The sequence below is a fragment of the Gregarina niphandrodes genome, assembly GCF_000223845.1.
Source record: "Gregarina niphandrodes unplaced genomic scaffold scaffold00017, whole genome shotgun sequence".
Lineage (NCBI taxonomy): Eukaryota > Apicomplexa > Conoidasida > Eugregarinorida > Gregarinidae > Gregarina > Gregarina niphandrodes.
The window spans coordinates 185534-200857 of NW_011645786.1; the positions used below are offsets into that span (position 1 = coordinate 185534).

At 54.9% G+C, this 15324-nt stretch overlaps 6 protein-coding genes across 6 annotated transcripts; 4 read left to right on the forward strand and 2 right to left on the reverse strand.

Moving 5' to 3' along the window:
* Positions 1-179: 179 nt before the first annotated feature.
* On the forward strand, positions 180-526 carry GNI_089680 (hypothetical protein; the record flags this gene model as incomplete). Its single annotated transcript, XM_011132507.1, has 2 exons — positions 180-221; positions 311-526. 2 exons carry the CDS (start codon positions 180-182, stop codon positions 524-526), a joined length of 258 nt encoding a protein of 85 aa, XP_011130809.1.
* A 208-nt stretch (positions 527-734) lies between these two features.
* GNI_089690 (hypothetical protein) lies at positions 735-1157 on the forward strand (the record flags this gene model as incomplete). Its single annotated transcript, XM_011132508.1, has 2 exons — positions 735-861; positions 904-1157. 2 exons carry the CDS (start codon positions 735-737, stop codon positions 1155-1157), a joined length of 381 nt encoding a protein of 126 aa, XP_011130810.1.
* A 281-nt stretch (positions 1158-1438) lies between these two features.
* On the forward strand, positions 1439-2374 carry GNI_089700 (hypothetical protein; the record flags this gene model as incomplete). Its single annotated transcript, XM_011132509.1, has 1 exon — positions 1439-2374. The coding sequence occupies one exon, from the start codon at positions 1439-1441 to the stop codon at positions 2372-2374; it is 936 nt and encodes a 311-aa protein (XP_011130811.1).
* A 265-nt stretch (positions 2375-2639) lies between these two features.
* Positions 2640-6512, forward strand: GNI_089710 (hypothetical protein; the record flags this gene model as incomplete). Its single annotated transcript, XM_011132510.1, has 2 exons — positions 2640-5913; positions 5965-6512. The coding sequence occupies 2 exons, from the start codon at positions 2640-2642 to the stop codon at positions 6510-6512; spliced, it is 3822 nt and encodes a 1273-aa protein (XP_011130812.1).
* A 275-nt stretch (positions 6513-6787) lies between these two features.
* GNI_089720 (putative transmembrane protein) lies at positions 6788-7732 on the reverse strand (the record flags this gene model as incomplete). The annotated part of the gene is made up of 1 exon (XM_011132511.1): positions 6788-7732. One exon carries the CDS (start codon positions 7730-7732, stop codon positions 6788-6790), a length of 945 nt encoding a protein of 314 aa, XP_011130813.1.
* Positions 7733-8779: 1047 nt separating this feature from the next.
* GNI_089730 (DNA-directed RNA polymerase) lies at positions 8780-14374 on the reverse strand (the record flags this gene model as incomplete). The annotated part of the gene is made up of 2 exons (XM_011132512.1): positions 8780-14107; positions 14279-14374. The coding sequence occupies 2 exons, from the start codon at positions 14372-14374 to the stop codon at positions 8780-8782; spliced, it is 5424 nt and encodes a 1807-aa protein (XP_011130814.1).
* Between the last annotated feature and the right edge of the window lie 950 nt (positions 14375-15324).

Sequence of the window (15324 nt, forward strand, 5' to 3'; positions counted from 1 at the left end):
ACCCACCCCCCTGCCCCCTCCCTTACTCAATGGGCACTGTGCTGCAGGTGTATACTAGGTGTAACCAAGAAGAAAGTGGCGCTTCCAGATTGCGCTCTCGCTTAAACACTCCTGTGAGCGCCGACGGCGAAAAAGGCGTATCATCACAATGGTGGGTGTCTCAGCTAAACGAGTTAATCATGCAGAGCAATGGCCTCAACAGAAAGGAAGCGTTAACAAGGGTAAAACGACCACACGATCATTTACTGTGCAACATACGGTGTGCTACCTAGAGTCTGTACTATGTCCTCGTTGAATGAGCGTGTTTCAGATGAATATGCAGTTAGCTGCTGAAAAGCTGCAGCTAGGTATTAGTGACGACAATATCGGACTCCAGTCCCCGTGTCGGTTGACATTCAATCCGGTAAGTGCGCCTGTCTGGACGACCCTTATTGGGCCCATCTGGACGTATGAGGACGATTCTAGTTTGGCCCATCTGGATGGTTGGACGTATGAGGACGATCCTAGTGAGGACGATCCTAGTTAGGACGATCCTAGTTTGGCCTATCTGGATGATCTCGGTCGGTACAAGTGGTGGTACATTGAGTGGTGATAGCACGTTGTGTGTTTTAGGGAGCCGCTCTGATATGTTTCGACCCGCACGAGAAGCCGAGGAGAATTAAGGAGAATCATAGAAAGCATTTTCACCACTTTCTGCAGCAGCAGCAGCAGCAAGAGAGGTGACAAATTTTTTTATGTTTTCACAATACTTCCGTGTGGAGTACTGGTGTGCCGAGAACGAGTGGGCCCTGTTTGGACCGCTCATTCAGGCGAGCATGCCGTTGGAGCAAGTCCCGATTACTGTGGCTTCTTTAAAACAATGTACGTATGAACATTTGTTGAATGTATAGTTGTTTTGTATAGCATCCCCGTCTCGTGAGATTACTTTGTCCCAATTGAATTTGAACTGGGAGAAAGGTCGGTCAAATGCCGTTGAAGAAGAACCTACGGTTGAAGCCAGTGACGAAATGTCCGACTATGCCCAATGGCTCAGGTATTGCCCATATTTGATCACTGACAGGCCAGTGTTAAGCGTCTATCTATTCTCCGCAGCCAGTAGTAAGACTCTCCCGACACCGTTCTACGACCGACCATTGCGACTTGGTCGAACGACTTAGTGGTTCGACCAAGTCGTGAACGACTTAGTGGTTCGACCAAGTCGTGAACGACTTGGTCGTTCGGCTTAGTGGTCCCCGCCACAGGGCTCCACGTTGGTTTCGATTGCCCGTTCGTTGCTTCCACGTCGGTTGGCTGGTTGGTTGGCTGGCTCCACCTTGGTTAGGTTGTTCTAGATCCCATGTAGACTTACTACGGCAGTTCGTTAGGTGAGTATTTCAGGACTACGGTTCGGCCTGGGTTGAAAACATGGTTGGATGAGAGAGATGAGGGAAGTGAGGCAATGATCGTGGCTCTTTGCCCTCAGGAGGTCTCGAAAGGTGGATCTGAGTCTCCGGATGCGAGGTTATATAGGAAGGCTTTTGAAAAGTTCAAGGCAGAAATCGACTTGTTGGTGTCGGGTTCTCGATGCGGCAATGTAAGAGTGTTTCGGCTGCCGGTGCCGAAAGACTCGACTGGAGTGGTGGGCAAAGGGGCCCGGGGTCGTGAGGGCGACCCTTTGATGCTGGAGCAGTGGGATAAGCTAATTGAGGCCTTAGGGGATTTGGTGAGTAGCGGAATAAGCTCCCGGTTGGCGGAGGAAGTGCGACGGAAAGAGAAGCTGCAGTCGACCGGAACTCTGGCCAAGTACACAGCGGTCTTCAGCGCAGCCGAGCACATCTCTGCCTCGCTCTATCGCTGTGGCTTAGTCGTTGAGGCACTTTCCGTGTACGACAGTCTTGATATCAAACTGCAAGACGACTCCACGAACGGGAAGCGATATAGGACCCTGTTCTTCTCCAGCGGCCTACCTCAACTAGGAGGCAGCCAGCCCATTTTGTTGTTAAACAAAGACGACGTCATCGGCAAATTGCTCTTGCCAGATACAATCACCTACGTTGAATTCCGACAGTACCTTATCAAAAGACAATGCCAATTACTATTCGCTCTACGGAAGACAGATCGACTTATATCTCGGTTATTATCTTTTCTCAAATCGTTTGCTCTAGAATTCGTTGATTTAAGCAGGAACGCGTCCAAAGACCCAGAGGCGTACTCAAGAATGTTCTTGTTACAACTCGAATACTCAATTATACCCTACATTCAGGCTTTAAACAATGTTGAAATTAAGTCTGTCGCTCCATCCGAAGACGTACTTCTGGCCTGCTCACAACTGTACTCACTCGCACTGGAAAACTTCTGGTGGCTCATCAATTGGAGGATCAAAGACAAGGTATGATCGACACACATGCCGCACTACAGATGCACACGTATGCACATGTCACACTACAGATGCACACGTATGCACACGTATGCACATGTCACACTACTGATGCATACGCCACAGATGCATACGGAACACGCACGTATGTATGCAACATACTTAACGTATGCGCAATCAACATAGTTGACGTATGCGTGGATAACAGCGTGCACACACACGTGTATGCAAGCGTCTGTTTCTAGCAACACCCACGTCTGTTTAGTGGCATTCTTTGACGGGAATGAGGAATGAATCGCCGCCGTCGGCGTTCAAGGCGGCGTACGTAACCTCCAACGACTTGGTGGTTGCGTTATGTTCGCTGGAGTCTGCTTTGGAGGCTGAACAGACGTTGTTCGCCAAGTCGCTCAGTTACGCAATGGATAATGGATTGGAGCGGTCGGTGGTGTGTTTCAAACTGTCTGAAAATCAGATGATGCGCAGTCTGCAGGAGCGGGTGAGCAGTGAGGCGAGCAAAGACGACCAGTGTGTGGTCCGGAAGAAGTGGTTTTCGGCTTTGGGTGTTGCGGCTACGGAATCGCGTGCTGCAATTTATACGAGCCTTTTGTGCGAGGGCGCGAATTTAGACATCAACCCTCTGCTACAGCGGTCGATCGGGCCTTTTTTGTCTTACCTGCTTTTGGACCAGCGACTTGACCCACACGTGCGGAAGATGATCGCAGACACGGTCGCAGGACTCGACGAGACCGGCTCTATGGAACTGCCCGCCTCACCTGTGCTAACCTGCTCTGTGGATGTCCGTATGGCCACCGATGGCTCTTCTTGTCTCTCAGGTAGCGACAAAGGCAACCCGCTTAAAGAAGCCGTAACTGAAACAAAGCTTGTACAAGCATTCCTTCAAACGTTTGCCCTCGAGATCAACCCGTCCTACCAAATAGACGCCAGAGCCCGCATTCCGAACCCCTACACTGTCGTCTCCAAGTCCCCCTTTGCAGAATCAAAGTCCAGCACTTCGCCCGGTTCCTCGTTTCTGCCAGACAAAGTTTGCCTCGCAGCTCTTGGAGCCAGCGGTAGTCTTGGACCTAGCGGTAGTCTTGGATCCAGTGGGATAGGGACCGGGGCGGTGTTTCAGGCGCGCAGTTTTCGGAAGTTGGCTCTACCGAAGGTAAACAGTCGTGGCATACATAACTTCCCGCCCCGGGGACTGGAGAAGACCTCGATTCCTCTCGGATCCAAAGTATATATCCAAGTGGCCTTGGAATCGCACGCTGTGGTGCCTCTGACGTTCAGCAAGATGAGCGTCGCATTCAGCCTCTCCAACGTCTCCGTGTCGCACCTCGTCGCCTCCTCCACCAGCTCACTACTCTCCATCAAACGGGGGCTCAACGTGGGTGGCAGCCAGCTCAACTACGCGCTCTGCTTCACGGTGAACGAGACATTCGTCCTCCAGCCGGGCGAGCTGCTGCTTGTGGAAATACCGTGGGTCTGCGTCGTGCCCGGCAAACTTTGGCTCTCTAGTGTCAAGTTGTTTCCCCACTCCCCTTCTAGTCCCCTCAAACACGGCAGTACCCCCGACGACAGTATCCCCAACGGCAGTGCACCCGACAGTGGTGGCACTGGCGAAGGTGTGCCCGACGGTCGCGACTCCCACGGTCGTGACCCCGACGGTCGTGACGCTGACGGTCGTGACCCCGACGCTGACGGCGGTCTGAAGCACTGTTTGAGTGGTGTGGACGGCTGTTTGAGTGGTGTGGTGCTGTCGGCGGATTTGTCCATCATGGACAGTTTACCTTTGCACCACTTGATGGCGTATGAGCTGAGTCTGCGGGGGAAGCTAAGCCGGGCCTTCCAGGCAGGCGCGCTGGAGCGGATGTGGAAGAGCCCAAGTTTACTGGACGTGACGACCGCGCGACGGTACTTCACGATGCAGTTCCGACTGGTGGGGGACTTTGCGGTAGTTGGCGACACGGCAACATTGATCTTAACCATTGTAAGTAACGATGGGTTTGTGTTGGAGCAGCCGCCAAAGATCCCAATTGTGGCCACGGCGACGCGGAAGGGTCATTACGACCGTCACTTGGACGACCGTCACCCGGACAGGGGTGGCGTGGAGAACCGGACTGGAGACGCGACCGGTGACCGGACTGGAGATCGGGGCGGAGGTATGGACAGGGGCGGCGTGGAGAAGACTACGGTTGGTGGAGTGGAGAAGGGTGGGATGGAGAAAAGTAGACGGGGAAAGTCGGGATTGCCGTTTAAGATTAGCATAATTTGGAGTCAGACGAAAACGATTTCGTTGGATAACAAGACGTTGAGTGAACCTTCGTGTCGAGTGTTGCCTATTGCGAGCGGCGGTGAGGTGATGTTGTCTTTGCCAGTGTTCCAAAAGTCAATTTCTGTGCTGGTACCGATCTTGATTGAGCAACGGGCGGCGACACCTTTTGTGGAGAGTGTGGCCCGTTTGGGTGCGCCTTCGCCAGGTCGGGCAGTAAGTGCGGCACGATGCAATTCAGCAGATGCGCAGTCTTCGGCCTCCCCGCGCAAGTTGCGGGCAGCAGGGTCGCGGTATGAGAGTCAAGTCACGGAACGGCGCGCGGCCATTTTGATTCCCGCACACGCGCGAAGTCCGACCGTGACCTCGGCGGGATTGCGACACACGTCCTACGAGTTGTTCGAGACGCCCACTCTCTCGCCCCGGTCCACATGCCCCACACAAGCCGCCGAGCTCACTGTAACCTCTAAAATCAAGGCACTCGTCGGCATCAATCTCGGACCTGCCGAACCCGAACACCAATTAACCACCGAACGCGCAGAACTCGCCGCACTTCCCGCCCTCTGGGACGCCCACAACGCCGGCAGCCCGCGGGCCGGCAGCCCACGGGTCGGTGGCTGTGCGCGGTTGCGGCCGGGCTTCGCGCAAACCGAGCTCAGTTTCGCCAGTCCATTCCTTGGTAGCCCGCGTCCGTCGACCCTTTCCGCTCACGCCAGCGCACCGGAACGCTCTGTCCTCGTCGAAGAAACCGGCACCATCACCATCCCCGTCCGTCCTGGTCTCGAAGCAGACCGTTTCGTCGTCGCAGACACCAGCACCCAGTACGCTGAAAAACTCAGCGTCTACTGGCGCGGCCAAGGCGCCATCCGCCTCACCAAACTCGTCCTGCAACCACCGTACTGCGAACCTCCCGGCCCTGACGTCCCGGCGGTGACGCATAAGTTCCCTCGGATCCAGACACACGTTCTTGACGCCAAGGAGTACCTCGAGCAAGGCAACCTGCACATCGAGTTCCCTGAGACCGAGCGCATCACCCTCAGCGGCGCCTGCCCCCTCGACCTGATGCTCCTCGTCGACCTCGCACCCTCGGACCCCACCCCCACCGGCACCACGGATCTTGCCCCCGCGTCAAACTCTGGTGAAAACTGCGCCGCCACCGCGAATTGCGCCCCAGACGTACCAGGCTCAGGTCCGCACACGTCCGGCGCTCAGACGTCCGCAGCGGCACTTGGCGAGACGCCGTCGCAGGAGTACGTGTTGGAGCTGCACTACGAGACGCCGGATAGTAAGCCGTCGCGGAGGCGGGCACGAACCAATCGGCTGAACTTGTTGTTAGATTTGCCGTCGGCTCCGAAGCCTCTGACGATCGACCGGATTCGGCACCCGTTAGCGACGAACTTGGGGCAGAGCACGTTGATCGAGATGCAGCTGACCAACACCACGGGCTGCTGCGCCGCCGTGTTGTACAACCTCGCTCTGCCCTTCGACACCCCGCTCGACGCTAGCTTCTTCGCCGCCGGCGAACGCGAACCCGAACAAACTGCCTCTTGGCAAGTCCTCGGCTTCAAGTGCCGCCAACTCCATGTACCCCCCAGGTCAAGTGTCACCGTCACCTTCAACCTCATTGCCGCCGTTCCCGGCACTCTGCCTCTACCCCCCATCCAACTCTCCGGCACCCTCCTTCCCAACGCCGCCCCTGACCGGCCCGCATCCGCCGACGACAGACCCGCCAAGGCACTCAGGCCCCAAGGACACCCCATCCAGCTCAGCCACTGCTGCTGGAATACTGCCCGGATCGCCGTGCACCCGCGATGGCCAAACAAGTGCAGGCTCACCCTGCTCGGTGAAGACGACGACGACGACGAAGAGGAAGCCGCTTTTTGAACAGCAGAAGGAAGCTTAGAGAAGAAGCTTCCGCAAGGTTCGTCGACCAACCCTCGAATTTTTACTAATGGGGGGGAGGGAGTCCGTCGAGCGAAAAATCGTCTTTCGTGCGAGTGAAAATCTGCCACCTGGGCCCCGGTATGTTCTTCGCGTGGCGCCCCATCATGTCTTGTGCGGTTTCGCTGGTCCGCAGAGCGTGCATTGTTGGTAGTCGGTTCTCCATCAGTCCAGTGTCGATAGTTGGTTGGTTCATTGTCGATGGTCCGTTGCTGAAGTCAGCTGTCACTGTCGTGAAGACCGCCGTCCTGATGAAGGTCGCCGTTGTCATGCATGTCGAGGCGGCCCTCCTGTGCAGGACTCCCGACCGCGTGGCGGTCGTGGTAGTCAGTGAGAAGGTGGTAGGCGTCGTAAGGTACATAGAGGGGGATGGCGGTGTGTTTGGGGGGGTTGGTGTTGTAGCCCGGCCAGAGGAGAACACCGAGACAGAGTAGGAGGAGCGCGGCTATCGCGGCTGCGACGGAGTAGAGGCCCCACCTTGGCGTGAAGAGTATGGCGCACTCATCAGTGTTATGTGTCCAGCAGACGATGGAGAGTCTCTTAATGAGACCAGGGATGAGTACTCTGACGCTGGCGAAGATTTCGTTGCAGTAGAAGCCGCCGATGAGAACGATCAGGGCGCAGAAGATGAGCGCAACGAGAGCGCTCAGTCGTTCGCATAGTACGCCCACCCGAAAGAGTTTGGCGCGGTTGCTGGAAGCCGTCTGCTCGCCCAGCCAAGGGAAAGGGCGCCTGAATTGGTGTTGCGCACGCGTGTGCGGTAAAATCAGGGACACCACCGCCAGCGCACCTGCAGCCGCGAAGGCGGCGACGGACAGCCGGAGCGTGTTGGAAAGCGTCATACTCATGCGCTCAATGGCGCTAACCGCCTGCATCACCTGTACATTGCCGTTTATATTCAGCAGCGTCTCCCATTCGCTCAATTGCGCCAACGGAATCGCCTTCTGGAACGTCTCCGCCACGTGGTTCGTAATCGTCACGGTCGTCAAAGTCCACTCCGTAGACACTCCCACCCGCGTTCCGTTGTTCGCAAATGGCTTAAAGGTTTTGGGAACCAACATGTCCACGTCCATCATAGGCGAACCCGTCGGCTTGCTGGCCAGCAATAACGTTACGCACGTCACTACCAAACCTCCAAATAACAAAGCCGACGGCTTGGGCATTCCCAAATATTTATAAAACCACAACAATGCCACAGTGCTTGACGTAATTATGGCGCTGTCGTTGAACAAAAAAAATCTGATCCAAACCTGACTGGCCGTCGACCCTGCTGCCGCAACGAACTAATCGACGGGGCCACCCAGACCAAGAAGACTGGAACAAGACAGCTTACCATGTGGATTGGCCACATGGATCGGATACCCGAAAGATCGGTCACGATGAGTTGATTGATTCTTCTACTGCAGGTCTGCCGCCGTTAAGGGGTTCTACCGCAGTTAGGGGGGTCTAACTATCAGTCGGTCCTACTGCTCTTATCGTCTTGCCGACTCATTATTTATATGGGGTGGTTGAGATTGACATCCCCTGTTTCTGGACTTCAGATATTGCTTGTTGCAGCACGCCAGGGGGACAAACGTATTTGCTTTGACTCGTTAGCGGCACTGGGTCGGTGGTGACAGTGGTCACTCTGACGGCATCCTCAAAGCCCCGCGGTAAGTTTGGGGGGCTATTCTGCCCGGCGTCGGCGCGCGTGGTTCCTGGGTGTTGGCTCGTGGTTTGACTTGAGCTTTGAGACTGGCCCATGGTGCGTTTATTTTGGGTGCGTCCACGTCTCCTGGATGTTAACGAACAGTGGCAGACCCGCCTCATGCCGGTAGACTTCTGCAATGTAAAAGTCTCGCAAGTGCCGTTGCAACCGTCGGTCCTCGCCGTTTATATAGTCCCAGACTTCGCGCGGCGCTGCGTTCTCCTTTACTTTCTCCGATACCGCCACTTTCTTCCGGAACAACTGCCGCTGAAAAGCTATCTCGTTCTTCAAGTACAAGCTTTGTCCCACCATTAAATGCGCCTCCGGCTCCCAGGTACAAGAACTGTACGACCACCCCTGCCACTTAACCAGAAAATAGTCGGTGGAATTCTGTGAGTCCCGCATCATTATCCGAATGGTCTCAACTTCACATTCCTCCTCGTCTGACATTATAGGAAAAAAGGAATTTATATTTTCGTTTTCGCGCGTGCACACACGCGCGCGCGCAATTTAAACTAACTAACTAACTGTTTGGCCGCGGAGACATGGGGCGCGGTGACATCATCGGGTCGTACCTGGGGCTCTGCAGGGCGGAGGGAGAGAGCGGCATTTGCGGCTCCTGCGCCATGCTGGTCACGAGGCCGATGGGCGAGTAGATCTGGGCGGTGGGCGAATACGCACCGGGGGACTGAGGATTTTGGGCGCCCATGCCGAACATGGGAGAAGACGGTGAGTAGACGGGCGAGGCGACGGCCCGCGAGAAGTTGGGGGACGTGGGGTTGGCAAGAGGGGACATGGCCATCGGCGAGTAGTTGCCAAGAGGACTCATCGGCCCTGCAGTAGGAGAGTAGGGCACAGCCGTAGGCGAGTAGGTTGGGCTCATGGGAGATCTCGGTGAGAAGGTGGGACTCATCGGCGAGGTGGGCGAGTAGGTGGGACTCATCGGCGAAGTAGGGGAGTAGGTGGGGCTCATCGGCGAAGTAGGGGAGTAGGTCGGACTCATCGGCGAAGTGGGGGAGTAGGTGGGACTCATCGGAGAGGTGGGCGAGTAGGTCGGACTCATGACGTAGCCGGGACTCATCATCGGACTCATGGGAGAGGCCGCGGTCGGGGAGTAGTTCCCGCCTTGGACAGGTGAGAACTGGCCAGAGGGCGAGAAGACCGGAGACACTATGTTTTGCCCAGTCGGAGAGAATTGTCCTGTCGGAGAGAACTGTCCGCCAGGGGAGAACTGGGCTGCGTAAAGAGGCGACTGCGGCTGCCCGCCGGGAGAGGAAATTGCGTAGGCTTGTTGGGTGGGCGAGAAGACCTGCATAGGACTCATTTGCCCCGGACTGCCGGCCAGCGGCGAGAATTGAGTGAGGCTGGGAGAAGCGATGGGGGAGCCCATATTGCTGAGAGTGGGTGAGAAGGGCGAGAATGGAGAAGCCGGGAAGTCGCCCAGCGACAGAGATGGCGCCAGTAAGCCTTCTTGCCCACCTGCTTGCAGCTGAAGGCCTGCGGCCGTGCTCGACTCGAAGTGCGTGGCCGGGTCCTTGAGCTTGGCGTCGTCGGTAATGATGTCCATGCAGCCGGTGCCGAAGCTGGCGAGTTGGCCCACAATTACGTTTTCCGTAATGCCTCGGAGGTAATCTACTTCCCCAAAGCACGCAGCCTGCATCAAAATCTCGACCGTCTCTTCGAACGAACACTTCGCCACACACCCGCGCTCAATACGGTTGATACCGTTGCGGGTAATGGGCATCAGGCCGCCGCGTTGCGTCATCACATCGCACAGGATGGCCAGGTGTCGGTAGTTTACATAACTGCCGTCGAAGGAAATGACAGCTCGAATTTCGCGCATGAGCATTTTCCGGGCGGCTTCCACACCCAGCGTCTGCAAAATCTCCACAATACTGTTGGACGTGGTTCGCTCAAATTCTACCGACTCCACGGGCAGTACAGCACTCAGGTTGCAGCCGTCAGTGTCCAGTACCCACCGTCCCCCCGTGATGGGGAAGCGACCTGTCTGCGAGTCGAAGAGCGCACTCTTGTCTTCGCGCATATAGACCTTAGTGATGTTCGGGATGCCGCGGACCGGCAAAGCACCCAGTCCGTGGTGTGCAAAGGCGTGTAGGAACTGCCTCTCTTCGTCCTCCGCGTCTCCTCCGTCTCCGCCAGACTTCTCCATGCCCACCTTGTGTGGGTCCCGCCTCACTCTAATGCGTAGCACTAGCTCTTCGTGATTGTCGTCTGTCCAGATCACGTCCAGGTCATCCGATTTAAACTCAGCAATCAACTTTTGCCCAATCTCGCGCATCGATAGGCCTTCCGTAATCAGCCGTTCCAACAGCTGGACCCTCACAACCCAATTTCCTAGACGAGACAAATCTTGCTCTTCCTCGCCAGGGAATTCGTAGTAGTCCCGCACCCACTCCTGGTCTTTTGCAACCACCGTGTTCATCGGGTCTGGGTCATAGACAAGTTGCATGGAGGCAATGACCTTCTCCAACGTTGTGAACTCTAATTGACTCTGTACTTCCTTGGCCAACACCGAATCTCTCGACGCAGGGTCCTTCAGATAAACTGTGAGGGAAGGAGTCTTGACCGCATTGGCCACGTTAATCAACTCCCTCAAACGTGGCACACCCAACGTCACGTTCTTACTACCCACACCCGCAAAGTGGAAAGTATTCAAAGTCATCTGCGTAGCCGGCTCACCAATAGACTGTGCCGCCAAGGCCCCCACGACTTCACCAGGAGGGGCAAGAGACCGTTGGAACTGACGCCCTACCTCTTTAAATAGCCAATCCAAAGCCTGAGGACCAAGCTTATCTTTCTCCATCAACTTCCGAGAATTCAAGTTCGTACGACAATTAATGGAGAAGAGCGTGGTAGCATTGTTCTGAGCTTCCTTGTAAATACTCGCGAGCATATTGTGCTGACTGAATACCATGAGATCATTGTTCACCAGCTTTTCCGTTGCCTGTACAATGTCGATGGGGCTCACCTTGGTCATGTCTTCAGCACCATATTTCGACTTAGCTATTTGAATTAGTCGAGGAATATTAACGGGTAGATGTTGTTTGGCTTCTCCGTCGCAGAAGATCTCTGTGCATAGCCGACGATGGCCCTGGACCAGTTGTTGCCATTCGCCCACAAGTATGGTTTGTTTCTCTATGCTGTACATTATGTCGTCGCGAACCTCCTTGCTTGGTATCCAACCGGTGCCGTAATCGGGGTCCCTAAAGTTGTGTTTGTAACGTTTCTCGATCTTGTCGTAGTCCAGTCGCAACAAGTCGAGCAGTTGGTCCTCCACGTACTCTCCTGCCATGCCATCCTCGCCGTACAAAAATTGGACAATCTCGCCGTTGGAGTTTCGCACAGTGCGGTCATAGGTGACCAACACGTCTTCCATAGCCTTCACGAGCCTTCGCTGAATGTAGCCGGTCTCGCTGGTTTTACAGGCCGTATCAATGATACCTTCGCGACCTCCCATAGCGTGGAAAAACAGCTCATGCGGGAGCAAGCCGGACAGGTAGGAGTTATAGACGAAGCCTCTACTATCAGGCCCGTAATCGTGCCTCAAAAAATGAGGCAATGACCGGTCCTGGAAACCGAAAGGTATACGCTTGCCCTCTACATTCTGTTGGCCCACACACGCCATGATTTGCGATATATTGATGGTGCTGCCCTTCGAGCCGGCATTGACCATAGAAATAATATTGTTCTTATTAGTGAGGTTCTCCGCTGCTATCCTACCGGAAGCCTCACGTGCCTGGTTCAATTCCTGGTTCACGCGATTCTCGAAGGACTCAAGCAGCGACTTACCCGGTTGCGTTTCCAATTTCCCTTGACGAGCTAAACGAATCAGCTCGTCCACCTTGACGTAGCTGTCATCGAGCGCTTCCTTTACACGACTAACGGTCTTGCTATCGGCGACAATGTCGCTAACGCCGACAGTGAACCCAATTGATACCAGCCAGTTGTTCACTACCTTCTGAGTAGAAGATAGGAAATCCTTTGTTTTCTCGGGGCCACACTGGTGCCATAAAACATGGATCAAGGACCCGCTGGAGGTGCCCGCGGTCCTTTTGCAAATAATGCCTGCCACATGCTCGCTATCTTGTATGATTATGCGGCCGTCGTTTGCTGATAAATACTCATTATCTTGCTTAAGACGGATAGCACCGTCGCGATGGAGCGTTACATGATTGGCACCACGCTGACCAGCCTTGAGAATCATGGTGATCAATTGCTTGCCGGTCCATAGCTTTTCGGGCTTGTATATTACAGGTGCAGGTAAGATACCGTCCCAATCACGAACCCAGAGACAAAGCCCCATCATTATAGGTCGGTCAATGAAAGTATCGCGACTGGTCATCTTGGCAAGTCCAAGCAGTGAGTCCTGCACAATACCCATAACGGGCTTGTTGCCCTGCGGCGACACGATCTGTTTGGGTACGAGACACAATTGTTTTATTTCCGCACGCGTTTCCTGAGACTGCGCCAAATGCAAATTCATCTCATCGCCATCAAAATCGGCATTGTATGGAGTGGTCACACTCAGATTGCAGCGGAATGTGCTCCACGGTAATACCTTAACCTTGTGACCCATGATACTCATCTTATGCAACGACGGCTGCCGATTGAAGAGGACGTAATCCCCGTCACGCACATGTCGCTCCACCTTATACCCGACCTCTAATTGCATCACTGCCGGGTTGCCGGCGCAGTGCCGCAGGTCGAAACGTGTCCCATCTGCCCGAGTAATGTAGCGGGCCCCAGGCCAATTGGCGGGGCCATTAGCAACAGTTTTGCGAAGCGCCTCTATATTCATGGATGTCACGATTTCCGGGAAGGTTAGGTTCATGGCAATGGAACGGGGCACACCCACTTCGTCCAGGCTGAGGTTCGGATCCCCGGTAATGACTGTACGGGCAGAGAAGTCCACTCTTTTACCCATCAGATTCCCTCGCAACCGGCCCTCTTTGCCTTTAAGACGCTCACGGAGCGACTTGATAGGCTTTTTGCTCTTGGTTACGGCCACGGGCAGTCCGGGGATCTCGTTATTCATGAGAGTGGCCACATGGAACTGCAACACGGCCACCGTCTCCTGTACCACATGCTGCGCCACGCCGTCGGACTCATAACGTTGTAGCTGCCGGTTGACTTTGACAATGTCCAAAAGCTTGAGCGTCAGGTCATCCTCGGACCGGTCGCTTCCGAATTGGACATAGGGACGCACACATGGAGGTGGGACGAGCAGCGTTTGTATGACCATCCAGGCGGGTCGCGCATACTCCGTATCGAAGCCGAGGAGCTTCATGGTCTCCAGTTTGATCTTACTGAAGACTTGTAACACCTCCTCAGCACTGAACACGCGCTTCGTATCACCCTCTAAGTCTTCTTCACGTACATTTGCACTGTTGCTAAAGTCGACCAAAATATTCACGTTATCTCGTCGATATTGCGGTTGCATCGAGCCACAACCCCCCTCTCCGCCACCTGGGTCGCAACATGACTTGGTACGGCATACCGCCAAAATACGCGCCAGCCGCGCCCGTGCGTTTCGAGCCCGCGACGCCTGCACGAATCTACTATCGTCCGCAGATGCCAACAGACGGCCGCATGAATAACAGACGCAACGCAACACTGTCAAAATCGCTGGCAGGAATCCAATGTTGAACACCGGCTTCGCCAAATCAATGTGTCCGAAGTGCCCTGGACAAGTCCGGAAGTCCATGTTACACGTCGCGCACGGCACGCGGTAATCCGTAGTACCCATCAACGGGTCATTCAGCCCGTGCGACTTCGCCAACCCGTTCTCGTACAACTCACTCTCCGTCACCTCAACCGCCGACGCTCGCCGCTGCAAACATAACCGTCCCAGTTTATCTCAACAAACGTCCTCAACGACCAATAGACGTCCCCCCAACCGTGTGCACACACGTGTGCGAGAAACATCCCACATTGTCTGAAACATTCCCCGTACAGCGCGTAACCGCATCCCGGTGCGTTAGCCCGGTGGCGGTGCACTTACTATCTGGTCTTGGTTGAACACGCCGAAACCAATACGCGATACCTTCTTTATCTCGCATGGTGAATAGGGGTTGTTCAAATCCACCAGCGTTGTCATATTTTTCGCCGAGAGAAATTGCCCCGGACTCCTTTGCCCCCTGTTCCGCCCACAGCCAACGAACAACCTAGCCAACTACAGGGGCGAACTGGCCATAGGATAGACCGGACTTCGGAAGTTGGTGTTGGCACACTGGGCAGTGTCAACTTAAAAAGGTCGGTGTTGTCGTGGTGTTTAAAATGGTTAAGCTGAGGGGAGCAGACAGGGGCATGGCCAGATCCTGGTCTATGGCGCGGAGGAAAGCTGCCACGACAATAGCCACCCGATACCCACCCCAATTCGTCTCGCACTTTCATACTTCATACCACTCAACATAGTCATACCATATACGTCATGTTCATGCAAATACATCATGTCCGAACATGACATTATGTCTGGTTAGCTGCTTTGGCTCTTCGTGCTTTTCCTTTAAATGATCGGAACCAGCATACTCTTCCTACACCATGGCTTTGTCTCGGGGACTTCGTAATCAGCTGATTCGTCTTAGCCCCATTCGAAATCAATGAGGGCCGATGCGCATCTCTTCCAGCCCCGGTACAGAAGGATCCGCTTAGGGCCCCCTGGATGTTACGCCTCCCCCTCCAGCTTCTACAGCGCCCTGAGGCGGATGCATGATGATAATCAGAAGCATCCCTAATGCCACCCTTGACGACCACGGAAGCAGAGACGGACCAATGGTTCATAGACCCCACGATCAACCACGCTCACGAATCACGGTCAGACCTCTTGTTGGCGGATGCCCTCAGAATTAACCAGCGTCCGTACGTACGTAGAACTATAATGATGCCCACAACATTTAACGAGACGCCGGACCGCATCTAGACGAACAAAAACGCAGGGCAAGGCAACGATACCGCCGATCATGACCATGGACGAGCATTGATGCGGCCGCTCACATGCTCTTGTCGGCCAGGATGGGCAGGATGCAGACATGCTGGAAGCGACGAACA